General features: G+C 42.0%; 1 protein-coding gene across 4 annotated transcripts in view; it reads right to left on the bottom strand.

The window, feature by feature from the left end:
- Nucleotides 1–1663: 1663 nt before the first annotated feature.
- The window catches only part of AIG1 (androgen induced 1), a 127987-nt gene continuing 102158 nt past the window's right edge, over nt 1664–27492 (bottom strand). For 2 of the 4 annotated variants that reach the window (XR_013928578.1, XM_080390087.1), the window contains 3 exons: nt 15109–15224; nt 5472–5635; nt 1664–2334 (listed from right to left, as the gene is read on the bottom strand). Coding sequence is in view for 3 of the 4 variants with exons in the window: in XM_080390087.1 (XP_080246213.1) it covers nt 2297–2334; nt 5472–5635; nt 15109–15224 (318 nt within the window). In the remaining variant the exon portion in view is untranslated. The other 2 variants (XM_080390085.1, XM_080390086.1) reach the window with 1 other exon arrangement.

Raw genomic sequence — 27492 nt, forward strand, 5'->3', positions numbered from 1 at the left:
GCAGGTGCAAAACTTGCTGAGAAAGAGGAATCTTTCCATCAACAGCCAGTTTTTGAGGTCTCAGCCATTCAGTTGTGCAATAAATACAGCAGAGATGTTCAGAGTGTGTTCTAGCAGAGTGTGTACAGCTGTGTGGCATTTCAGCATTTATTTTTATTTAACACAATCTTTCCATCAGAATGAATTCTTGAATGCAGTGAAGGAAACAATCCCCATGAAAAAAGCTGCAAAAATGTACTAGACTTAACAGCAGAGTACAAGTCATTCAAGTTCTTCAAATGACAAACAAGTCAACAGGGTTTGTGCTTTGGGCTTCCCACCCTAAGCTGCAGTTGATAATCTGTCACAAGGGGATGTCCGTCACTGCTGCTGCTGCTGTTGGAAAGTACAGCCAGATTCCTTAGCACATTCACTGCCCACCAGTACTTCCATGTGCCACCACAGCTTTCAGAAGCAGTGACTTTAAACATTCCATAAGTTCCTAGCTCACTACGCATGACTGAATCCATGTTTTCTTTCCTTCCTGAGTTTGGAAAACCTGTTGCATATAACAGACATCTTACCGCCTCCAATAACAACCGTCTATTAAAATCAAGTCCTAGCTACCTGTGGAGAGAGTAACCATAGTGCAGGATGACTGCAGATGTAATGTACAGCTCAGGACCAGAACATAATATCCCTAACACAAGGCCACACGGCTACAGCTAATTTGCCTCCAAATTCTGCTGGTTTTGTGTGTCCTGTCCTCTCCCTCTGTGGGACCATCAGAGGAGGTCCTCCTTCTTTATCTGGCAACTTATTTCCATGAACTTTCTAGTAACTTGCCTAGCTTTGAAATCTTTGCAATTCTGATCAACAAGTTAAAAATTATTGAGGACAGGCAGACAGTCACAAAGACAATATAATCACAGAAGCCTTAATTTTTACTTTGTACTTTTTACTTTGTACATAAGTACATGTACATTAGTGTGTACATAAATACATGTACATTTAAAAAAATACTGTGGAGGCATGTCATGAGTTGCATGAGACCAGGTTCCTCCAGAACTGTTCCAGAGCAGAAACATGATTAAGTAATATTAAAACTCTGCAGAAATCCCTTTAATAAAAATCACACGTTAACATCATGCATCTTTGAAGTACTTTGTATGTGTTAAAATAAATACATCTAAATATGCTAATGAATAAATGTGTGATGTGAATACCAAGAGATTTGGATCTTAAAGTTACTTTTTTATAAAAAAATTTTTGCTGAAAAGTATTCCTTTCACTTTTTTTTAAATTCTAGACAATTTTTCTGCCTACTAGAGTTCTTTCTTGATTGTCTGATAACTAAACAGAATCTTGTCAAGTTTAAATGATCACTAGTATTTTGCAACTGAATTCCTAATACAAACAGGCAACTGTTTAACTTTAAATATTTGCTTACGTGCCTTCCTGAAGTAAGACTTAAATGTTCTCTGGTACAACACTAGTGGCTCAGCCCATCTACTGAGAACTTATAACTTGAAAATGCAGGATCAGGTCTTGTACTAGGAAAACAAGAAGAAAAATCCTCATGTAGAAATATCATCTACAGTTGATGCTGGAAAACCTGAAAATGTATTATTCAAATGTCATCAATCCATTTGGAATTTCAAGAATTAGCATGAAGAAACAGAAACAGAGGGATAATTTGATCTTTATTTAGGTCTGTTTAAGAAAAGTTGCATCGTATTTAGGTAGTCTAACACTGCAAATAAGGATTTACTGGACCGATAAAATTGTTAACATCACTGATTTAAGGCAGCTGTTACATAGTGTTACATTAATATTTCAGTCAGATTGAATTCTTCTTCAGATACATTCATGCAATTAACTTCTATTGTATTTTCACACTGTACTTTGAAATATATAGGATTGTTTTGTTTCTCCATATTAGATCTATCTGATTAGGCTTTTCTCAAACAATACAGAGGATGGACTCATTGTTCTTGGTGGAAAAGTTTTAATGATTTAATGGTTTAATGACTTATTTGATGCAAGAAATGCTCATTGAGAGTGCCGTGGAGATAAATATACATCTTATATATGTATGTCACATGCAAGCATGAAGAAATAGGAATGCAGATTGAAACATCATTATTCTTAACTAAAATCATTTTCCCTCCATATAAAACCCCAAAATATCCTTGCACTGAGCAGAGGGCCCATTTAGCTTCCCCCTTTCCAAAAGATTCCTCTCCACGCCAACCTCTGTTGGGGATGAGAAATCTTCCATGCAGCCAGAAACAATCCTCCATGTTGCCTCTGTTGTTCAGTCCAATTTTGGCTTTTCTTTTCCTTCTTCAATACCTGAAAACGTATGGAGAACAGCTTTTAACAATCTCTCAATGAATAAAAATGAAGAGTTTACTTAGAGAGGTTCTTCCAATGCATTAATCTTTCTTTCCCTTTATTGCTCCTGTTTCTTCCCTACTTGCTCCCATGCTCTCACATGTTAACTCACCTGCTGTGAAGGAAAAGAGTATCTGCACACCTGATGGCAGTGGTTGTCCAGTAATGAACCGCACAATCCTCCCTCCCTCTGGACCATTTTCAAACCAGCCTAACCCCCTGCTGCACGCTCAGCCTTTGACGGCTGCAGGGGTCTGGGAACAGTTAGTTCCCTCACCTCCTCTGCTTACCTACAAGCAAATTAAAGTAGATGTTATTATAGCTGAAGTGAAGCAGCTGACTTTATTTGAAAGGAAGTTTTAAAAAATATGTTTCAGAATTCAATAGCTTTAAGGCCCCCTCCATTTCAACATCGGATTTTTAAATATTTGCAAGTACATCTCCCTTTTTTGAGAGTACAAGAATGAAGAGTCAATTACTCTTGACAGGGCGCCTCTCTTCTTGTAGCAGCCACGTCCTTCAGTAATGCCAGGAGGGCTGAGTATAGAGCTTCTCAAAAAGCTTATCCTTGCTGCAGGACTTGTCTCTTTTCTATGCTGAGCAAAGTCTGGGCCGGGCAGCAGATTGTGTTTTTTCTGGCAATGAAAACATTCAGCTATTTCATATGCCTGTTCCTGGACAATGAATTGCTATTGGTATCTGACACAAGTATTGTTCTTCTGACTAAGCCCTCTCTGCCAGACATCTCAAATACAAATATTTCTTTTGGAGGTTTTCGGGCCTGCTGCATGCTGGAAAAGAAAGACTTCTGAGGACTGAAGGCAAAAGAGAAGCAATGTTTGAGAATTCTGAGAGGAAAATCCAGTCACAAGTAGGATCACCTGCTAATGCAATACACGCACAGATGGTACATACACCAAAAGTCACTTTAAAACCATAGTTAATTAATATCAATATGGGAAACAAGAAGACCCACCTGCAGTTAAAAAGTACAGCTACAGAGCTTTCTTGCTGAAAGAAGCAACACGGAAACAAATGGGTCTGCGCATTGCTGGCGGCCCAAGCACAACGGTCCTGGCTGATGCTGGCAAACCAACGTAATGGAAGAGCCACAGCTGAAGGTTTAACAACCAAAACAAGAGGCTGGGTCCAAAAGATTACAGTGGGTTTACAAGGCTTCTCCAGAGCCAATCCTGAGTCTTCTGCTTTCTGCTGGAAGGAACTTTTCCAATAGTTTTAAATGAGCTGTTTTATTTGCCTTTTAGAAGAGCCTCTTTCCTGTCTTCTGAAGCACTCTACTGCAGATGCATCAAATAGTTTGGCAGAAATGCAGATACCCTCAAAACTGTGGACAGACACTGGCTTGTACAAAGGGCAAATTTTTCCTTGCCTACCATGTTTGTGGTTTAACTTGGAAAAACTAACTGCAAATCATTTTGTCAGTAGTGAGGTTTTATTTAATATATCTCCAGAGGAAAAGGAAAAAACTCAAAACCCAAAACAACCCTTCTCACCCCTGAAGTCTTCTCATGGCAGACTGCTTTGATTTGCGATCTTACGGCTCAAAAGCCCCTTTTAAATGTACAGTTTTCTAATAGTATTTTCCCAAGTCTTGCACAGTGACAGACTGGCATTATTTAACATCTCTGCTGATTGTGGTGTGCCTGCCATACGTTTCAGGTTAGGTTTATGCAAAGTGTTTCAAGCACAGCAAACTGCCAGGTGACTCATGGCTTTCTGGTTTGAGCCACAAAGGACTTTGGATCAATATTCTTTAACCAAATCAAGGAAATGATGGAGAGGATAGTAAGGCCATTCACCAAACCTTGGAAGAGGTTGGAAGAATGACCTGATTGACGTTAGCTCCTCTAGGGTGGAGGGCCACAAGAACCAGGGATTTTGGTATGAATACTGTGGAATAGTGACGGATTTACCACCATTTACTTATTCATGAACTCAGTAAGAACATGTGATTCTTCACCACATACAGTTCTTCATACAGGACTTAGGTCAAGCGAAATTATTCCTTGTGGCTGCCTTTTTAAGAAACTTTTTTCCTGAATTAAATTAAATAAGTTAAATAGATGTGAATGTGGCATCAGACTGAGGACTGAAAACCAGACTTGAACACTGTGACCAATGATTGCTGGTTCCAGAGGAAAAAAAAAGAAAGATGCTTTATACCTGAGTGCTAATATGAGCAAACGGCAAGTAAAACTGCTTTGAGCTTCTGGCGTTAGGCTCTACCTAGTACTGGAGGACTTGCTAAAAGAATTTGTGCGTGCAATAAACTAGCATGTGAATTGATGGTGTATCAACCAGTGCACACTAAGTTTCCCAGAAGGGGATACAGGCTGTTCGTACGGGCCCAATGTGTTACGGGCCCAATGCATGCAATGACAGAATTCCCACGGAGCATGGATTTCAGTCCAGTTGTGATTTGCCACTGCAGCGAACATGAATATTGTTTGCTTATTTCAGGCAACTTGATAAATGAAAAATGTCTTTCATAGATTAAAGGGACCTACTTTTAATCTTGTGTTTGTCTTATTTTCACTTTTCCTCTACTCAGCAACGGATGGCCTAGGTAGGGTAGATGATGTAGAGTCTGCACAGTTATGTTTACCCGGCACTAAGGCGATCTTTCATTCCTATTATTTTACTGACATGAAGGTATTAATTTTCCTTGAGTAAATGTATAAGCAGAAAACAACTTATATCTGAAAATACTGAAAGAATATATTTTATTTCTAAGTGTACCATTAACAGCATTCCTACAGAATGATACTTTATTCTAGCTACCTTTAATGGGTTCGTCAGCTAATAAGTGGTTGTAATCCTCTCAGGTAATTGCCAATAGCTCTTAAATCAGTATTGGAAGTTATAAAAAAGAATACATATTCATAGCTCATCATGCTTCCCAGCAGCCATTCTGTTCATCTGGCTGCTTTTAAGAGCAAGCAGGCAAGACGTTTCAGCGGAACTTCTGTCATTCCCCTGAGTTTTAGCCAGCTTAAAACCATTCCCAACTTTCAGGGGAGCAGACTCTAGTCCTGACAGTGTTAATGAGTTAATATTCCTAAAACAATACTCACATTTTTGGGTATCCCAGATGTAGTTGTTCAGGACCTCTCCCACCAAGTAGAATATGTTAATTATTACAGTAACAGCTGCAAAAAAGATTATTTTGACGCCTGGGCTGAGGTGCTCAAGAAGTGGGTACACCCACACTCCTGTAACATGGTGAATCCAGCACACCCTGAAACAAAACAAAAATAACAAGTATTGACTCTTACAGCCCTGTTTTTCAGAAGTAGCTTGGGCTATAGGCTTTGCTACTGTAACCTGAAAAGCAATTATTTAAAAGGACTGCAAGCTTCAATGGAACTGGAGGACCTGGATGACATCTACCCAGGCCAGGCATCACAAACGATGAAACTATGACTGATTTCCCACATTCTTCCTGCTTTGTTTTAAATGTAATATGAGCAGTTGGCCAGTTTTTGTGTTCTGATGTAGACGGGTATTTCCTTGCTGCATTTGTATTTACGAGGAATACACACCACTGTTTTGTGCAGCCATCTCCGTTCCAAGCAGGTTCTTTACCCAAAGAGCAGTTAGGGTTCTCCAGGCTCTCCTACACAGCCCAACTCTCTGCTTTCTGTAGTGTTCTTTCATTTTGTACACATTTGTGTGTTTCTGCTGCTCTCCTCGCTACACCTGGCAAGTGCATCAGTTTCAGAGTTTGTTCACATGAACATATGGTTCAGCTTCATTTTGAAAGAATAATTTCTTCTGCACCTGTATTTTAGATTTCTCCTCCTTTTCTTTCCATTACCTGGTATCATTTGGGATCTAACAATTTTTCTCCAGGTAGGATAAACATTTAAAACAAACCCCAAACAATCAAAACCCCCACCTCATCAGTGAAATTCTGCCCAGCTCCACGCTCAATATACAGTAAAGGAAAAGGAATGATGGTAGTTTGCTGGTGACACAGAGATTTTTAGTGTTCAGTTACAGTGGAGATTGTTGGTACACTAACTCAAGAGACAGGGTGTCATCTTTAAATCAGGGCAGCCTGAAGAAGCCTTCCAGGTACGTGGTTTCACTGTGTGTGACTGCCGTGGACACCTGTACCCTCTGAAGGACAGCTTTTGCGTTGGGAACTGACGTGGTGAGTGGTGAAGTCAGAGGGAGCAGAGCACGTCCATACATTCCAGTAGGTGAAAGCTAAAAAAGGCAAACGCTGCCAAACAACCGAGCAAACATCACAGAGGCTAACCGGGACAAGTGCTCAGTGGAGAGATGCTGGGGCCTGAGAACGGCTGGGCTCTCTTCCAGAATGTAAATCTCTACCTCTCTGAGACTTCTGTTTGTTTAAGAAAGACTTCCAATCACTAGATCAACAGTCATAGGTTCCTGAAGGACAGAGACACAGAAGTCCACCCAAAACTGTGATCATAAATGCCTGTCGCACAGAGAATACAGAATCTCTGTTTAATGATTCTCTAACACCCTGGAAAATGTACATGGTTGTCATAGCTTCCCTCCTCCTTAGAAAAGCTTTTATTGCAGCCAAACCCTTAACAGTTGGACACTTCATGTAGGAATTTACATGTGTCAGTAAATTAATCTGCATGATCTAAATGCAAATTAAAACCCCTTTCTCCAAATGAGTTCACATATGGAAAATGATCTCTGTACTTTACATTTATTTTTCACAACAGTCTTCTGTTCCAGAATTAACCTGACAAGACAGAGGTATCTGTGAAAAAAATAAAGGATTCCTGTGTAACCCATGGTAACCGGGGATACCATGCTCCTCTTGATAAAATACAAAGATGGGGCAGTTGGGTAGAAGGTAATGGGAGGATCTCCACTCCTGGGCTGGCTTAGCAGGGAGTGTCTGTTATTGCCTAACCTTTTCCAGTTTCATTTGCCTGTGTTTTATGATCATTCTGTGAAAAACAAGCTCCAAGGAAAAAACTTGGAAAAAAGCCAGTGCTTCTTTTCCACTTATTTTCTGTGGTGTGATAAAACTGCCCAGCACTATAAAACACCTTTAAGAGGGACTTTTCAAGGGACATTCTAAACTGCACCTACCCAGCCAACTTCATGAACCAAGCAGAAGAAGCATTTACTAGAATGCATTTATGCTGGAAAGAGGAAATATTTTCTCAATCCAACCAATGAGTCACCGATGAGCTCCCAAATGTCGGTGATCTCGGGTTAGTTCAGAGTCTTTGAGTACAGCTCAGGCACTCCGTTCTCTGCCGCCCAGCGCAGGAGACCACTCATGGCTTGGTGACACTGCTCCTGAGTTCATCGTAGCTGTCATACGCCTGCCCCTGGTGCAGTCACACCGCAGGAACTCACTTTTGAGCACAAGAGGCACCGAGTGCCATTTGGGAAACAATGGTCACAAACCACCTGAGCAGCCACCCTGATCTTTCTTAAAACGAGCTGTACCACACCGCTCACTACTTTGGGATGGAGTAATGTTAGCCTTCTCTCTGCTGAGCAGTGACACACTGGCTATTCCTGCATTGTCTATACCACAAACGGGAACAACAAAGGGATGGCTGCTGCCATGGAAACCTCACCTGATGGCCTTTCTTAGGTTCCTGCTTGAATACAAGCTATCTTGATGCTGCACAATAAAGGTCTGATCAACGCAGGCATAAAGCTTCCACACAAGATTGCTGATTACTGATGTTAATGAATGCCTTCAACATTGCAATTCTAGTAGTCATTGTTCCTGTCTAACCTCATTATTAGACAAGCACAGGGGAGCATGCATTAAGATTTACTTAGGAGTGCAAATCTAGATCCAATTTAAGACTCTGTTATTGAACAGGTATAAAAAATAGGTCATTTAGACAAAAATAAACTGAGGAGAAAAAGTTTAAGCTAAAACTGGACCGGCTACTTTTCAGAAGTTAAAATTATCTTGAACCTCCCTGTGTTTTGGTTCCATGGCAGTCCATATAGACATAACTGTGTCTTTTCAAAGATGAATGTGTTGCACATCATCGAGCTCATCTAGCCATTTGTTATAACTGGTAAGAAAAGAAGGAACGGAAATATTCGCACATTGTATTCAAATTAAAATGTCTGTTAAAAGAAGCAGTGATTTTGGGAAATTTTCAACCAGCTGGTGTAGAAATCAGAAAAAGCTATTTTAAAACACACAATATTGCTTCTTTTTAACAAATCTGTCAAAAATTTGACTTTGTAGCTGTTTTTCACTTCTAGTGTACAGTAGATGTTGCATGTCTCTCCTATCAAATTAATCAGGAGTAAATGAAAACTATGCAGAAAAGATACATGTACATTTATTCTTTGGCCATAGACCTTTTGTTAATGAGGAAAAGTAACTACAAAAAATTTTCGGAGCCTTGTGGTTTATATGTGCTCTACCTGTTGCTTTGAATAACGCAGCTGTTACAACAGCATGTGTGAAATTTAGTCCTGGTAGAAGCAAGATCGACACGTGGACATCATGGCAGATCACCATAACACCCGAAGGATTTTGCAGTGGGAGGCATGCTGCAGAAAATGGTTGTTCCTTCGTGATGGCTGCCCTCAGCTACAGGAGTTTGAACGTACTTGCACAGGCATCACAGTCTGGCAGTACGTTGTGGGCTGAACTCCGAAAGTCTCCGCTCATTTCCTGCCCCAGCTGAGCTCTTCAGTGAAGTCCACAGCCAAACAACAATCAGTGCTGTGTTCTGGAAACAGAAACTATTAGATGAGGGGCTGTGTAATGTTTCAAGAGCAGTGAATGAGAGGACACAGAACAACAATGCATGTCATAAAATGGCTGAAGAGGTCCCAGGGCTCATTCTCATAACAGAAGAGGCACCTCAACAGAACTCAGAGACCAGAAATTAAAATCTGATAATGGAAATATCATTCTGAATGATACCTAATTAACCTCTGGAATGCTTTATCTTTCTGTGATACATCACTGAAATGAAGATACTCAAAAAAGTTTTGAAGTGTACAATTTTGGAAGTCTACATAGTCCACTGTTCTTAGTCCACTCCTCTTCTTTGGGCCGTATCATGCAACTCTAGCAAGCTTCTGAAATCAGGAGACTGTATAAGCAATAAGAATGTGTACAGTATGTTTAAGTTCAAAGAGTACGAGGTATATAAACCACCAGGACTGAAGGATCCAATCATCTGCTTTTTGATATAGGTTTTGGAAGAAAACTTACAGGCTGGTTACTCCAAAATGGCCTGCTAAATCTTCTCCTGAAGCATCTGACATTGGCTACACCTACAGCCTGGATACATGACTGCTCTGACCTACTATGGCAGTTCCCTTCTGGTTACTTCTTCCAGCAGCAAATCCTTTCCCACATCTTCTGTGCTGTTCGTGTTTCCAGTGACTGGCAGAAAGGAAGGCTGAATCTTTGCTCCCAAACAAATCCTAGGCCAGTTCCCATTGCGTTACTCTTTACCAAACAACAGAACATGGGTATTTGCTGTGCTTTTATTTCATGATCTACCCTAGCATCACTCTTTTTGTTTTCCACAAAAGGTGAGAACTTTACCCAGAACTATTAAATTGTGGAATGTCTCCCAAAGGAGATGACAGGCTTATAGCAGCTGAGTCACTCAAAACTTGAATGAACACATCATTTGTGGTTATAGAGTAGGGACCAACCTTGTGCTTTCAGAGGCAGGAGCACAATGACCCACACTAAATCTGTTCTACTTTTGGTTTCTAATACTGACTGATGTGAGACACATTTCATAAATCTTTATGATTGTTCTCCCCTGCCCCACAAACATAGGACAACTTGTTCTGCATCTAATCAGAATTACTAAGATCTCAGCCACATTAAGATTCTGGGCTTCTTATGACACCAGCCAGCCAGGCCTAAGTCACCTACACTATGAATGTACATTCTTTAGAAATTTTAAAGACCTGAAAATAACTTCGATAAACAGACATCAGTTAGGAAAAACCAGCAATCACCCCCTCTTGACCCAGTTTCTTACACTGGATTCTTCTCCATTGAGCTGGCTGGTGCTGGACAGTACGTGGGTCATAGGACTGTGCTACTGGTATGGAGTAGTTATGCCTTCAGAAGAAGACAAGTCCTGGAAAACTGCAGCTGCAAATAATGTCACATGCAAAACATACCCAGCATGACTGTGGTCATCCTCTGAGATGAAAAAAACTTGAGCAAAAATTTGTGTTTATGTACAGGTAGCTAGAAAGACGAAAACTCCACAGATTCATGATTTGCTGCAAGGTATTGTCATCTTTGCAAGTGATCTATTTCGATAAATAATATTTCATTTTAAATTTAGTGATAGTTGCTATGCCTTCTTGAGCTATATTTTAAGGAGCTGCATAAGCAAGTGAGAATGTATTATCCATGCATGTCATCTGTGATTGTACTGTTGCTTTGACTGAAACATTTGAGGATGTGGAGGTGGAGGAGAGCCAGAATGTAACAGTCCATAATGGCTATGTCAGACCTAACAGGCTGAGGATCCAGGCAGCCTTCTCTTGCTGAAAGCACTTCTGCTCTCCCACCCTCCTTCTGGGTCAGGTACAGGGGACGCTAATCTTCTCTTGGCCTATTTCTGCTGCTTCTACTTCTTCCTACTCTTTCCTGTTCTGAGTAGCTCTGGCTGCAACTCTTTTCTCCTCCTCTGCATTGTCTCATCTATCACCCACCTCTCCATCAGCCTTCCACTCCGATTTCAAAGCCTGTCTCTCTCTCCCCCTCCCAGTTGTTCCTACTCATTTGCATGATTTCTGCTTTCAAGCTGCTGACCTGTGAGCTGCACATCTCCTCACCCATTTCTCTTCAAACCCATGGTTCATCTCTTTTACTTGCCTTAAGGACTTTTCCCTTGTTTTTATTCCAACCACTGATTCCTCTGTTCTCTATCGAACTTCTGTCCCCAGTGATCACTTCCAAATGCATTCATGACACCCCCCACATACAGACCCTCAGCACACCCTAGCACAGCTGTGCTGTGTCTCTCTGGCTCCATCGGCACCAGCAACCTCAGAAATCCTTCTGGTTTCTCAGTCTTGCCCTTCTTTATCAATATGGCTGCCAATTCCCACCAAGTTTCACGCCCTGCCTCTCCACCCCTCTCTTCTCAATGTCAAGGTTTGTCCTAGCAGTTATCCCTTATCCCTTTGCCAGCATCCACTCCTTCTGATCTTCCTCTCCTTCTATAGAGAATTGCTAGTGGAAATCCTACGGCAAGGCTGACGGCATCCATCTCAAATGCATTCCACATTCTCAGTGGACATTCCTTTCTTAAATTCATTCAAGAAGAATTCAGCAAATTACCCTGCCTAAACGCCTCCCTCAGCAAATCTACAGAACTCTCCTAAAGTCACCTCAGGAGAAACTTTATTTTGAAATGAAAGCTTAAAGGTGCCTAAGCTCTTTAATTAGATTTATCAAAGAATGAAAGAATGAAGCAAGTCCGAGCTTGGCACATGTGGAGGCAGTTCCTAGTGGATTTGAGATAGCAGCAAGAGAGCAGCATCAAGTCTTTTGCTCCCAAACACGTAGCCCAGCATGGCTAGAACAGTGGAGTCAGGTTCTTAGGGTCTGTTTTTTTGGCATCCTCAAGCACTCTAATGCAGAGGGAACAAGAAAACCAACTAAAATAAACGTATTTGTCTCAGTTTATTTTAGGGACCTATTAGACTCTGATATTACTTACCATGAGGTCATTCTTATTACAGGGAGCAACACATTTCTGGCTCTTTTCTGTTCCTTGACAACCAACTCCATACACCCATCGGCAGTATTTTCTAGTAGTACTGGCAAGCTCTTGGGCTTTCTTAGCACTGTCTAGATTTAACAATTCAATACAACTTGTGACCTTTTCAAGCCATACTAAATAAAACTAACTGGCCTTCCCCATCTTAGCCCATGGCCTTGATCCTGAAAGTCCATGTATGGTCTGCAACAGGCAATGCAAATCTGCGAACGCTCTGCCTGAGCACAGTTCCTTAAGAGCAAGGGAGAGCTCCCCCTCACAGAGAGCACATGAGCTAAGTGTGCCTACTCAAATGCTCTCTGACTGAAGGGAGAGAATGCAAAAAAAAAAAAAAAAAAAGTTTTACTCTTCAGGAAAGGAAGTTTCTCAGATAACGTCTCTGGATAATGCTCAGGGGCTATCAAGTTTTTCAGCTATGTTCTTCCAACTTCAGCAATTCTATCAGAATTGTTTGCCTGTTTTCTCTTTTATAACAGAAGCTCTCCTCTACGTGGAGTTGAAAAAAATGCATTAACAGAATCAAACCTAATCAATATCTTCCTGTATGCTCCTTTACAGTACAAAGTGAGATGCGATACATAAATCATGTAGCACGGGTTGAAGGTTTCAGCTCAGGTGGAGAGAGAGTTCAAAATACAAGGGCAAAACACAGAGAACATCTGATTAGCAACTGTCTCCACTTTATACTGAGAGAGGTGCAGTGAAAACACTTCTGGTGAGGAAAAAACGCTGTAGGAGAAGGACAAATTCTGAAGCAGCAGATCCCTAACTTCTGAGCAAAAAAACATAAACCAAGAACTGAGCCCCAGCAGGGGACCCATGGACAACCAAAGGTACAAAGGAAGGAAATTCCACCAGGCTATATGTAACTAGGTCATTTGCAGGTCTCATTTTGATGCACTGTGCTACCCTTGAGGTGTCTAAATGGTACACCAAGGGCAGTAAATTTGACATAAGTAATTCGAAACCCACTGAGTGATTAAGGTCTTTACTTCAATGTGGTCACTTAGCAGCAGGAAGATAGTGGACTTCATCTATGAAAGGCAGGCATGCTCTGAGTGAGAAGGATGAGAAAACGCTCACTTTTCATACTTTCTGATAGATTTTTCCAACCTGTGAACTTGAGATACACTGTACTGATAACTTCAATAACACTTGCAGGCTGAAGACATGCAGAACTTGCAGATGATGGCACAGTGTAGCTTGTGTCTGCCTCCAGTCTTCCACAAAGGCCTTCTTTCACAGAAGTAGCCAGAGAAATGGGCTACAAGTGCAAAATTTAGCAAGATGACCTTTAGGCTGAACAAACAAATGTCTCAGACCATCTTTAGAGAAATCACAACTTGGAAGAAGGTGAGTCCACTTGAGATTAGCCCAATCCAGTTTGGAAATAATGTACATGCAGACAAAACCAATAAATCAGCGAAGGGAGATGATCACAGGCTGTAATTGAGTACCTGCTTAGTAGTTAATTTCTTAATACAGAATATTCTTCCCCTGCTTCACTTGTCCTACAATTTCCTTTTACCTTGCACTTGCAGCTGTAGGATGCAGATGCACTGTAGTAGGCAGGATCATGCCATAGGAGTATCACACTGATACTGTAACAGATTCTTAAAACATCTCATCTTATTTCACTTGCAGAACTGGACTGTTTCAATTTGCTGTTCCTATTGAATACTAATGCATCTGTCTACTCAGATCATTTTGAGAAAAGAAGGATTTGCCATAGGAGGTCAGATCACAGGTACAGTAACTCTGCCAGCCTGTCTCCAGGTACCCTTCAGAGGAAGGTTGTGAAGTATCACAGTTACGTATTATTATATATGGGGTAAAAAACCCCCCGAACTACTTTCTCCTGAAGGAATCACTACGTGCCTTTTTGCATGAGGCTGTCCTTATGTTACAATTACAAATATTACTCCTTTTTAAGAAGAATATGTATGTTTATAAAAAGCAAATGGCAGAATGTGACTGTTGTCCTGGGACAAAACATCCCACTTCAGCTGGATTACTAGCATTTTATGATCACTCAGTGTGCGTGGCTGTGTATGAGTAATGGCCTCTGTTTCATTGGACCGAAGGGGTAAGCTGCATTGTTGAAGCAGTACGACAGTACTGCCTTGAGCCTGTGTGCCTCTCATTAGTTTCATCTCACTTGACTGGTGGAAAAAGCAGTATTATCCAAAATTTTGGAAAATACCCCCTTAGCTGAGGGAAGGGTGTTGTGAGGTGAGAAGAAATCATATGAGAAGTGAACATGTTGTCATGAAATGTTTGCAGAAAGGATAAAGGATAGATGGTATCAAAGAAGCATTGTAAATAAAAGGTTTCACGAAAAATAAAACGCTAGAATGACCAAAGTAAATTAATTCTGTCCCTTAAGTCAGGTGTTTTTATAGAAACTGCCCAAAGACTTAATTTAATGTTGTATAGGAAAGGTTATTTCTGTTTTAGTTTAATTTTTCACAAACATTTGCATTTTTTAAAACAAACTTCAGAGTGTTTGGATTACTGGCTTACTCTGTAATCAATTTTACAGAAAGAATTTATGAAGTAGTAAAGAAGAAAATATTCTATCTTTTCTGTTGCCACTTAAATAGTGATACAGGAAATCATTTGCCTATTCTCAACTTTATTTGATAGAACAAAAACCCTAAGCAATAAAACTAAGGTCCAAGAAAAACATTTAGCTTAAAAAAAGCTTGAAAAATGTACCCTTGGAAAGACCACTGCTTACATGGGATTGTTCAACAAATTCCTGTTGTGTGAGGTTTGGCATATACTTTCTAAAAATACAAGCATCTGGGGAAACCAGACAAAGCCCAGGTCTTGGACCAAACGAGGCATGCAGCGTGAATCTGTTAGCGATTATATCCATAATGAAATATGTGCCCAAATTTAGCAGTACAAAACCCCCAATACGATATGAAAACACAGTGTGTATAGTCCTTACCATAAAATATAGCCAACAGCGAAGGTGCACACTGCAGCCAGTCCACAGCTCCTGCTGGGATACTGATGATGTGTTGTTCTCATCTCGATTAATACAAAGGGCAAAACTGTTGTATGCTGAAAAAAACAAAACAACAGGGGGAAACCAGGTGATACAAATGATTCTCACTGCATTTCCATGCTAGATCTACAATAAGAATCTTCGTCACAAAAACCTGAAGACAATTTCTTGCGGGTTAGAAAGACAAGGTAAAATGACTCTACATAAACTTGATCAATAACTCAAACAATATCATAGCTATAACGTCCAATTGTTTGAGAGAGCAGAGGAAAACTGAGTGCGCAGAACGTGCTTTTCCTTTCGTCCAGGAATCCAAAGCAGATAGTCAGTGAGTGAAAATGGGATGTGGCATGAGGGTCCCAGTCCCAGTCTGGCCTTGCAGTTTGCCACACCACCTTGGTCATTTTGACCAGTCAAGTTAGGAGGCAATGCATCTGATTTTCAGAGACTCTAAGCACAAACAATGCCAAATGAATGAATATAAATGGAGGTGTTTAATGCTTCTGAGAATTAGGTTTAAATGTATCTCAATCTAGGGACTTGAAAATAGGGGACATATTTCCAAATGATAGCCTCAATACCTCTGTTCCTCCGTCTGTAAGACAGGAGCAATTATCTTCTTCAGAAAGGTGTTGTGAATCTTAATTTCCTAGTTGCTGTGCAAAATGGTTTTAGATTCCCAAATGAAACATATGAAAGCCAAAGCTGTAAAAACCATTTTCAGCCACTTGTCTTTATTTAGCTGTGAAACTCCTTATTTTGTCATTTTCCCATACACATTCCTACACTGCCCCTTCTGAGAAGGTCTGTTCATCCAATTAATGTCAGCAGCATGAAAAATTGCAACTAGCCTGCCCCCAACACTTGATGTCTAGATTTCAGAGTGCTGGCAGGCATGAAATATACATAAGTGAAAAACAAATGTGCCGGAAAATAAACCCCATCATTTCTGGATACCCAGCTCACCTAGGACGAGCATTACTGGTGACTCCAGAAACATACTCTGCCTTGCCACCATGGGGCCAAGTTATCGCTGGTGTCTAAAGGGAATTACTTTGGTTGAGAGCTTGGCTCTGGGGCTTGGCGTGACTGTGAACTCTCCTGCCCAGTCCACAGGGAGTCTGCAGGTGCAAGGATTGCAAGGGTAGCCTAAGCCCTAAACCAGGTTCCATCCTTCCCCAAGCACTTGATCACCAACTGGAAAAGAAGGTTATGGCTTATGCTGGCCAAGCTCTGCCATCAGATGTGCACAATTAGTTCTGAGGGGAGCTAGAAGGCTGGATTTGCAAGTTTGTAATAATTATCCTGTAAACCCACACTGATTTTCACCAATGTGAAGACAGGACAGGCATGGAGTAGAAATACCCTTGCGTGGATAACAGGTCCAAATGAGAGGAAACAAGAGTGGGGTCTGAGCCTTTAAGAACTGTGGAGAAGTAAGAATTGTTTGAATGGGAGATGATAAGATAATGGAAATGCTCTGGCTCAGAGATGTAACATAATTTGAATTGGGTAACTGCTCCGATTTTCAAGGCATTAGTAATTAATGACTAGCATTTGGAGAATGTCAGGTGGATAATACAGCAGTCAGGGGAGCTTTCAATTTCTTCATCTTCTAACAACTTGTTCCACCCCCATCCCTTAAACAGTATAAATCAGCTTCAAGGGAATGCAAAGATGTTTTACATGTGGTCTGCGATGTGAAGTGCCCACTATTAGATGAGAGGTCTATAAACTGTGCAGGACTTTCATAGTCCATTAATAGGGACTGACAGCAAAGCAAGCCCTGGAGATTCACCTGCATGTCTTGCATCTGTATGGAAAAGGTACCTCACTCGGCACAGCCGCCAAAGCAGGGCGGCTGGAGGCTGCCTTCTGCCCTGCCTCCATAAATTCTTCAGAGAAAAAAACAGAAGACAACAAAGACTATTAACTCCAACCCCCACCCCTGATATTCCTTGTACGATGTATTCTTGTGATCCCGTCACTTAATCTTAAATCTTCACTATATGGATGACGGTTACAGAGCTTCTGAGCTCCGCTTCTCAGCTGAAATGTTTACCACTTTAGATACTGCTTGCTGATGCGCTCTTTATTGATGATAACAACTCAACAGCTTGCCAATTAAAAAGTAGTTTAAATAATTTCAGCAATCAACCCTTAATCTAGAGTCTTCTCCTTTCCCTCCTCCCAGTTCCTGTGGTAATATAATAAAATAGATCATTATTTTCCTGAATTCTCCCTTCTGCTCTTTTCTAAAGGTAAGTGGAGGGGTGGGGGGAGGAGGATAATGAGCTGTATCTCTAAAGAGTTTGTGTCCAAAATCCTCTTAAAAGTAAAGTGTAAGGAGAAAATCAGAGGTGTGTATTTTTAATCTTTGCCTGTTACGGCAAATGGCGATGCTGCAATCACTGCAGTTTTACAAATCCAGAGTATGAACTTCGGTTCCAAACGTTCTAGTGAAACTGCCACTCTAAAAAGCTGTTTCAGATGTTTGACCCAAACTACAACCAAGATAAAATTTCCCTTTCCTACACTTCAGCCTCTCCAAGAACCTTAATTTAAAAAACATGAAAATTTGTAGGCAGGGATACCTTCTGTCAAACAGTGCCAATTAAAACTCTGGAACTAAAAATACCAAATTTTAATCAGATTGGCACCTGGACTGAAGCCTAGTGAAGGTGAGCAGGGGTCAAATGTGCTTGCAGTGGGATCCATCAGGGCTGGGAAAGCTGCAGGTGGCCAGAAATTTCACACCCCTTGACGTGTTTGCCACCCGATTTCTGAATAAACTTGGGCCAATGGGAACCTGAGGCTTAGAGAGAAAATACCATTGATGCTGCCTTGACCTGCTCATTAAAGATCACGCTGTGCCAATCAAAGATGCCTGAGTGGTATCTCTGGGGCTGCTCCCTTTTACTTAACTGGCAGGCAGGAGGACAACACAACATGTCTCACCTTGTTTGTCAAGGTATCTCCAGGGCCTTATTTGACAGAAGACTGAGGAATGAGGAACTTTAAGTAACAAGAGGTTTAAATGGCAAGGATGATTAGCTGCTGTAACAGCTTTCCAGTCACTGTTATTTTGCATCATTTAAAGTCTTTAAGAAAAGGGCAAATTTATAATCAGAGTACAATGACTAGTATCGTACTATCATAGTAGTAAACTATGCTAGCACTAGTAATCAATGCTATATACTTTTTTATGGATTAAGTACTTCTAAGCAAAGCTGCATTTTTACCTGGACATCTTGTTCTGCTCCCACTGAGACCAGCTACTCCTGTGAGACAGTTCTGCCTGTATGACTGTGCTGACACCAGAGATTTGTGCTGAGCAATACTGTGGGTACGTCAGGGAGCACCATCTCCACCAGCTGGGATGGCACCACTCTGCTTGTGAGCCCCGCGGTGCCCGCAGGCTCAGGGGTAGCCCTCAGCCCTGCCCGGGCAGCAGTGAGGGAACTAATGAACTCTGTCGTTAGCAGTAGCTCTTAGCTTGGGCTCAGTAACTGCATCTACCTGAAAGAAAACGTACCCCGACAGCTTCTCCTGGTGCGACTGCGGTGCTACCCACCAAGATGCCCTCCCAGCCACAAATGCCTTTTTCTCTGAAGTGCCAAGGCAGTGACCCTCAGACCTATTGTTAACCCCTCCCTGAAGGATCCATCTACCATGACCACCTTGTGAGTGAAGCATGGCCATAAGCCCCATTACCCAGCCACAGCACCATCTTGCTCAAGACCCCTCCCGCCCTGTCCCTGCCTGTCCCTGCCACTGCCCTTTGCTTTGACAGATCTTTACACTTGCTAGGTCTGCTAGAAGTGCTGGTCTCTGCAGAGCAGCAAGCTGAAATTTCCTCCCCATTTTGTATCCACCACACGGCACTGCTTCCCAAGGTCCCATCATCTACAAGTGGGGAAGAAATTTGGCTTGCTAAGTCTTCAACTGCTTGTAATGATGCATGAAAACAGAGAGGAACCGAGGGTGGAATTTGCAGGAAGGTTATCATATGGAGAATTTAATCCAGAAAACACTCTGGAGACTGACTCCAAAGCAACAGCCTTCAAGTGAAGCTGAATTAGTACACACTGCAAAAAAAGCCACCCCAAGGGCTACAGGTGGATTAACTCCTGGAACCACCGCCACTGCTTCCTGAGAGAAACTCTGCTCATTAGTTCTCTTCAAAAGATACTCTTAAAATACATACCAAGCCCCCTACGTGGTACATATGTGCCTAAAGACATTTGAGACTGGAAAGTCACATTACAAGTAGGCAGTGCATTGTAGTGTTGGCTTAAGAAACTGAGCTTTGATGGAGGACTGTGCTTCCCCATTTTATGTGTGTGCTGCAACAGGTAGCTGGAAAAAAAGATTTTATGCAAATCAGGTACATTAAAAATGAGTTCTGTAATAGTCTTTAGGCAAATTAAGTGCTCATTCTTGAAAGCCTGGTTATATATTTTATCTTCCAACCAGTAAGTGCTGGTTTTTTTAACACTGTTTTTATCAAAACCTTCCTTGGCCTTTTCTCCTCCCCTAACTGTGTTTTAAATGGAATGTTAAAGCTTTTCAAAAGGTGCTAAACAGTACCTTTGACAGCTTTGTGTATCGGTATCTTCTGTCCTTAGCATAAACATGGCAGTGCTTTCTTCCCAAGTCAGTCCTGATCTGCAGAGACTCTCCAAAACTACCTTTACAACAAGGAGTTCAATGTAAAAAAAGCATCTGCTTCCTCAGATACCCAGTCAGTATGCAGAAGTTCTGCAGGGTGGTGAAACCATTTGGGGATCGTGTAAGTTGTGATTATAGTTCATTTCAACCAACAGAAGACTGTGACTTGTTACTCAGTTTAATCAGACTGAAAACTATAGGGTATGGGATATTTTAGTACAAAGGAAATACCATGGACCTCTGTTGAGAGGGCTTCAGCATGACATTCAGCCCATGCTCTTAAGGGGCAGCGAAAGCCCGGTGATAAGCAAAAGGGCCTCGCAGCTTTGCTGTCACCAGCATTTTAACTGATGGACTGGGAGGGTCCTGTAAGTGCTGGTGCTCCCTGGGAACAAGAAGGCTGCAGGTGGGTCTTCACCCACAGAACTGGTGCAGCCCGGGACCTGGAGGGTTGCATCAGCCACCCAAAGCTGTGTCTGTGACCAAGCCTCTGCCCTGGCAGGGGCAGCTGCTCCAGCATCTGCTGGGGAAAGTGCCCTGCAGCACACTGCCACTGTGCCCTGGGCTGGCACTGGTACAAATGTGATGGAAAACCCCTCACTTGCACCCTGCTGTGCCAACTGCTGCGTCTGCCGGCTGCCTCTGCTTTCTGTCTTTCTCAATTCCTCTATAAAACCTAGTTTCCATCAGCAGGGTGTTACCCTTCACTTTTTTTTTTTTTTTTTCCTGAGCTCAAAACCAGATTACCTGTTGTTAAACAGCTGCTGCGTATCAGAACGAGCGAAGCAATCTGGCTGCATCTCCTTCTTACCTCTCGGGGGTTTGTGCAGCACCTTGAGATTAAAGGTTTTACAGAAACGACCAGTAAAATGACCTATGCCGGTTCCTCTTGATTTAAAACCACTACTGGTGTATCCACCTCCGAAACCAATAGTAATAGGCCTAAAAATCCCTACAGTTGTAGACAGCGCCATTTGTAGAGTAACAGCAGTAATAAAGCTCCACTTTCTGCATGCTCCTAGCAGACTAATGTGGATAACCAGACCAGAAACTAGTAAAACAAGGGGCATGATTATGATTTACTCATCGAGAAACTTCTGAGAAAGGAACAGCTGGCAAGAGAGTATTTATGTGTCATCTGAAGGATGATACCTTCCACCAAGGCAGCCTAATCCATAAAGAGAGCAGCAGGATATCAGAGCTGGGTGCATAATAAATTGGAAACCTTGAGTGAGTCTGAGCCCTTGTGAGACTGAAAGCGCTGGTAGCACTTTTCCTCTTACAAATGAGAAATTATGACTATTAACTGAGACACACTGATGCACAAGATGCACTCCAAGGCAGCCACAGACGGCTCGTTAATTGTTATTGTAGGTTGGAAGGAGGAAGAAGTATTGTATGATCTAAACAAAGACTGATACCCAATAACACCACAAAACAAACACAAGCCAAACACTTTCAATCAGTATAAGAGTGTAGAGTTCTTAGAAAAGAAAATTAACACTTCCTCTTTAAAGTTACCCCCTCTTTTCCTCTTTTCTGCAGATAAACACAGTGGCCTGGCATATCTGACTTAACAGGAGTTGTATCACTTTCTCCATGCACACCTCATGTTGATGGATTCGTTCCCGTTGTTTCTGACACGTGCAGTACATACTATATATTGAAATAGCAGTGTCAACGTGATCTCACTCCTGTGACTGTACTAGTTTCAAGGAGGTTATATATAGGTGTTTATCTATAGAATTTCCACAGTGCCGATCACTGAAGCACTTCAGCACCTCAGATGTGTTAAACATACCCTCACAGCAGCCCCGATCTGCAGGGGCAGGATATCCTATCCCCATTTTGCAAGAGGGCAAGATGGACATGGCATGCCTCACTCGAGGTCATGTAGGGTAGCTGTGGAGGAATGAAGGACCACATCGTATTCCTCAGTTACGTTCCTGGGTGTCAGCCTAAGATAAGTAAGCACGTATAGAGAAGTAATAAAAAATTGGTATGAAAGCCAATATACTCATTCAAGTTCTGAGACACCTTGGCCTTTTTCAGCATCTCTCAGTTGTTACCTTGATCTGTCCTGGTTCTGCTTTTGAAGGCTTCTTCAAATGCCTCCCTCTGGCTGTCTGCCTGTCTCCCATCTCACCTCCTGCTACTTCAAGCTCCTTCCCACCCTATCAGCCCAAGTTACCCCTCTGTGCCTTCCTGGCCCTGATTCAGCAGCTCCCCAGGTGATGCATCTTCACTTCTGACTTGGTCTCTTTCAGTCACCACAGGTCCATATTGAAACATCACCACCATACTGAAGCATCAATATGTTTGGCAGGCACAGATAATGCCTTAACTCGACACATCAAAATCTTGGTCACTTGGACTTGGAACAAGATGATGACAGGGACGAGACAGGACAGGACATGGCACATCTGGTATATAAAAATTCGCAAAAACAGTGCCATGTTGCCAAATGGAACAGCATTGCTACATGATTGATTTTCTTTAACTTTGTATAATTCAATATAACCATTTCAAATGCATGTCATGTATCCAGATATCATTAAACACATGCAAAGTGCAGTGTCACGTAAGTCACCTCTCTCCTTCTGCTGGGATCAGTTAGCTAGTCTTTCTGCTCTTTCCGTGCTGTGCCCAGACTCCCCAGTCAGCTCCTGGCAATACACACGGCACTGCCATCAGGAGACTTTGTTAAAATACAAGGGAATCGACATAGCCCAGGTTCTCTGCACTCAGCCACGGCTGAGCAAATCCTGCAACCCCCAATTTACTTTCAACTTCAAATCCTTATTTCTGCCACTAAATCCTTGGAAAAATCACACCACTAACAGTGTGGAACGTACACACGCATACATCCTGTGCAAGGATCACTCGTTAATCACAATGTTATGCAAAGTAATTTTTCTACATGTTTTGTTCAACTTATTTGCCTCTTACAAGTTAAAACACTTGCCCTAGAATTTCTTCAACTACTATTTGCAAAAAGTTTTATCTAGGCAAAGAAATACACTCTTGTCTCTTACGATTATCCTTAAAACCAATGTTTATGCACACACACACATACTTAGATGTATCATCGAGATTTAATTTGCATGAATGAATGTTGACTGCTTATGCAGGTCATGCTGAAAAAGTGCTAGTAAAGTCATTGAGCCTCATGTATTCTTAGCACAAAAATCACAAAAAAACCCTTGCAGATGTAATTTAGCAATGCTTTAAAATAATTTTACTCCAATGGAAAATAGTATTCCTTCCCTTGAAAAGCCAAATCCTTCCATATCATGAGTCTAACTGCAGAGGCCCCAAAAGGAGAAAATAATGCATATCAATACATTTTCTAAATCTCTTTGACTTGAAAAGTTTATCTGTACATAAAATGTGCCATGTTAAATTCTAATATCTGGCAGTCTCCCAGGGATAGCACTAAGGCTTTCATAGAAGGATATTTTTGGCTTCATGATAGCCAAAGTATCCTCTTTCTAACCTGAAGACATTGGACCCTCAATCTGTCACTGGTCCAGGGCTGAATATTGCTTGTCCCGGGCTTTGAGCCAGTATAATTTGGGGAAAGAAATTCCACATTTGGGAAAATCAAGAAACCATTATTTGGCAGTTTCTTTTTCAAATGGTGGCTCTTTGACGCTTTTCGGAAATTTAAAATCTTGGAAAAGGTTACTGAGGAGGTGGATTTATTGGGTGTTGTGCATGTGAGGTAGCCAAAGGTCAAACTCTGGCCTACCACATGGTAACTGCAACTATCTGCAACTCAGTTCGAACAATTTATCTCACAGTCATTGTCATTATCTTTGTTTAATTAGTTCTTTATATTACACATGTAAACTCCTCTAATAAATAACTCTAGAGGACGTAACCTCCTAAGCTTTTTGTTTTCATATTACAGAAAGCAGCGGCAGACTAATGCGAGTGTGCTCTCATTACTGCAGCCAGCAATCTGTCTGTAACCAGTTCTGCCTCATGTGCATTGCCCTGCATCTTCCGAAGAGCATGTACTCCACTGTGAGGCAGAGGTGCATGAGGAAGAGCTGCTTGGGTAACGGTGCCCATGCCCCTGGCCAAAGTGCTGCGCTAGCATCAGCTCTGCGTTCCTCCAGCCTGTGCAATGGCACGGGGCCAGGCTGTGCAGCAGCCACTGGACACTGGCAGCTACTGCCGAGCGACCCGATGACCAGCGATAAGCCATGGCCAGGCACCAAGGCGGCCCCCAGCTCTGCACCCAGCTTTGCTGACAGCACCTGCTGCAGGAAAAAGAAAAGAAGAGGTCTTGCAGTCTGTGCTCAGGATGCAGCAGCCAGGCCAAGGCAGGGTCTAGAGGCACCATACGGTTAGTAAGACCAAGAGTGAGAGCACTCAGTGGGTGTGTAAGGCACCAGCATGTGTTGGGGTGCAGGGACAACGGGGTATGTGGTATGGGTGTAGGCAAGGCAGCAGGCACGAGCTGGGGTCTTGCATTGGTTGCCAGACAGACGGGACAGCACACGTTCCATGACTGGAAAACTTGTTGGGGGGGAACACGAGTTTGTGCAGGAAGGCAGGGGAAGAAAGATGGAAGTGCAGCCTTGCTCATGTGTCTCCCGGAGCTGCTTCTCTGCAAAGAAGGCACACAAACAAACAAGCTTGGGGAACATCCTGAACTAGGGTCTTCTGTCATGAAAACACACTGACATTCCCTACTTGTTTTACATACTTTATTTAGGAGAATCATTCTGCTTCATATGCAATTAGTTCTAAATGCTATTGTTCATGTTAAAACAATTGTTATTTTGATTGATAGTAAAAGCCTACACACCACTGTAAAGGCAGCGATGTTGGACACAAAGACATTACAAAATCTATAACCTGACCCTTTAAAACCTGACTTGAACCATCAGATTTGACTTATGAGACTAGTTACAATAGTGCTTCATGCGAAAGGCATTAGGTTAATGCTGGATCAGGCAAAGTTGCCAAACACACCCTGGCATAATTAATCAAGAATATTTCAAAAACAGATCGCCTCCAAGAGGTTATTGATTTCCTGTCACGACACGTTTTCCTCATGAGGTGCTACAATGCTATGTATCTTGAGATGTGCTGGCATGTATTTTTCAGTGACTAAGCCTTGATCTATCTTTCTGGATTCCTGCCACTGGTGCACTGACATCTGCAACTACTCATGTTTGACAGCCTCATGCATGAGCTATGTGGCTTCCAACTTGGATGGGATTAGTATAGGAGACTTTCGGAATACTTCAAATGTAATTGAAAGCAGATAACTACAAGGGTCTCAAGAGGGTGGCATACTTTTTACAAATGGAATCACATTAAATCACGTGTATACATGCTTAGACTGAGAAAGATCTCAGTGTTAACCAGTTTAGTATGCAAGAAAGTGTTTGCCCTTGTTCTTAAATACATATGAATCCTGATAACGTCACATCTTTCTAAAATCCAAATAAGCTGCATGGCTAAAGTGTGGTTTAGACAAGCACGAAAAGGTACACATTTGGGGAGAAGGGCGGGGGAAGAGGAATGTATTCAGAGACTGGCAGGTGTTTGCCTTTCATCCATGCTTGAACTAAGGCATTCACATCTTCTGTGAACCAACCCTGCCAAGTGATGAGAGCTGAAGACAAACTATACATCATGTAACTCATATAGTTATGGTCTCAAGTGTCAGCAAACAAGAAACGATGTTTTCATTTACAGCAAAATTCAATCGCATTCATTACATAGAACACATTTCTATTTACCTGTTTTTCTTGGTAAATATGAACATTGATATCATACAGAAATGTACTTCTGTACATATTTAATGAATACTGTAAAGCAGAGGATGTAAACAAAACTGATGTTAACACTGCTGTAGAGTTTATCTTTCACATTTCCTTCCTATTTTTGACTTCTGAACTCTGCAAACATAAGTAATCTTACTTTAATGCAGATAGTGCACAGCTCAATAAATCTTTTAATGGGAATTGGCCTCCTATTTCCTGCTGTCAAGCACCTGTTTGAGGACTGCTGTGATGGGCAATATATGAGCATCACAAGAGGACAGTGATACTGAATGCATGTGGGATCAAAGGGCTCCAAGGCGATCAGGTTGCAGTGGAGCTGTGATATCCATAGTATTAATGCTATGGGCTTCTCTGGGTTGTCTTGCAGAGTTTGTCCTGATTTCTTCTGTTCAGCTTAACCTTGATATGCCTGTCTCCGCTTCCCTCACTAACAGCTCTGTCCCCAGCCAGGCTGATCTCCTTGAGCTGTCAGTGACCTGCATGGCTTTTCTATTTCAGACGTGAAAAAGGAACAGCTGGAGATGAGATATGATTCTTCTTACCACATGGTAGCATTCTTCCAAGCAAGGAAGGGAGCAGAACTGTTGCATGTGTAAGGTGATGGTTCCTGGGAGGGCAGCAGGTGAGCGGGAGGGCTGCGATAGGATGCGTGGTCTCATGTCTCAGACTCTGGAGAGCCCTGGAGGAAGGAGGACTTCTTACTCTGCCTGGTGTTGCAGGTCCTGTCATGGAATAAGAGTCTCAAGGACTTCTTCTCCAGCTTCCCAGCAATATACTGAGGTCCAAAGTAGTTAATGTGAGGTACCCCTTGGTCTCCTTCCCAGGACCCTGCTGAATGTCGTCTGAGAAGTTTGGTGAGACTTGTAGTATCATAATGCATTTTTCTGGTACTAGAAAATTTATCTGTATTCCCCTATTGTCAAAGGGATTCAAGGCAGAACTTCCTTTGTAGCACCTGCTCATAAAGCTGTACAATCAGTCATCTGTAAAGTTTGCTATGTATCCTTCTGCGCTGGGGGATGATGCTGGTTTTGGGACTGAGGTCACCCACAGATGCAAGTCATTCATGAAACTTTTTCTTTAAACATAATAGATATCTTTTTTAACTGTTTGGGTGATCAGACACTGAAAGTGGTTGCCCAGAGAGATTGTGGAGTTTCCATCCTTGGTGATATTCAAAACCTGACCAGACACAGTCCTAGGCCATTGGCTCTAGCTGACCGTGCTTGGGCAGGGGGCTTGGAAAAGTGTTGTGGATGGAGTGATGCACTTCACTCTGAACACAGAACTAGCAAGGTGTTTATCAATATAAAACAGTGATTTAACAAAGTTTGATAGCAGATGTGACAGCAGTTTAACAAGATTCAATGGCAAGGTATACTTGATAATTTACTGCATAGAGAAGACGGGGTCAGACAAAATTGTCAGGGAGCGCCTCCCATTGAGTCATGAGGTTCAGAAATTACACCTCATTCCGAAGCTTGCATTCTAAACTACTTCTCAGAGGGGAGATTGGATGTGACTGGAACCAGACTTAGTCCCAGACTTGATCAACTGTTTATGTCTAAAGGATTATATGTGCACGATCAACCTTTTATATCACTTAGCTAAGATTTCAAAGTTTATCACACTATTAATCACTACTGAGAATCTGGCAGCAAGGAATCTCTCAACCTTGAGGAGTAACCTTGAGGGGTGTCCCTACTCAAAGGAGGATCCTGGTGTGCAGCCCGCTGCCACGCAGGAGAGCTCAGCGGGCCCTGGGCTGTCCAACACTTACGGAGTGAAGTAACTGATTTACAGTCATATTATCATACATACTACTGAAGTCAGTTTCTTTCAAACC

The sequence above is a fragment of the Falco punctatus genome (assembly GCF_963210335.1).
Source record: "Falco punctatus genome assembly, chromosome: 5".
In the NCBI taxonomy this organism is placed as follows: Eukaryota; Metazoa; Chordata; class Aves; order Falconiformes; family Falconidae; genus Falco; species Falco punctatus.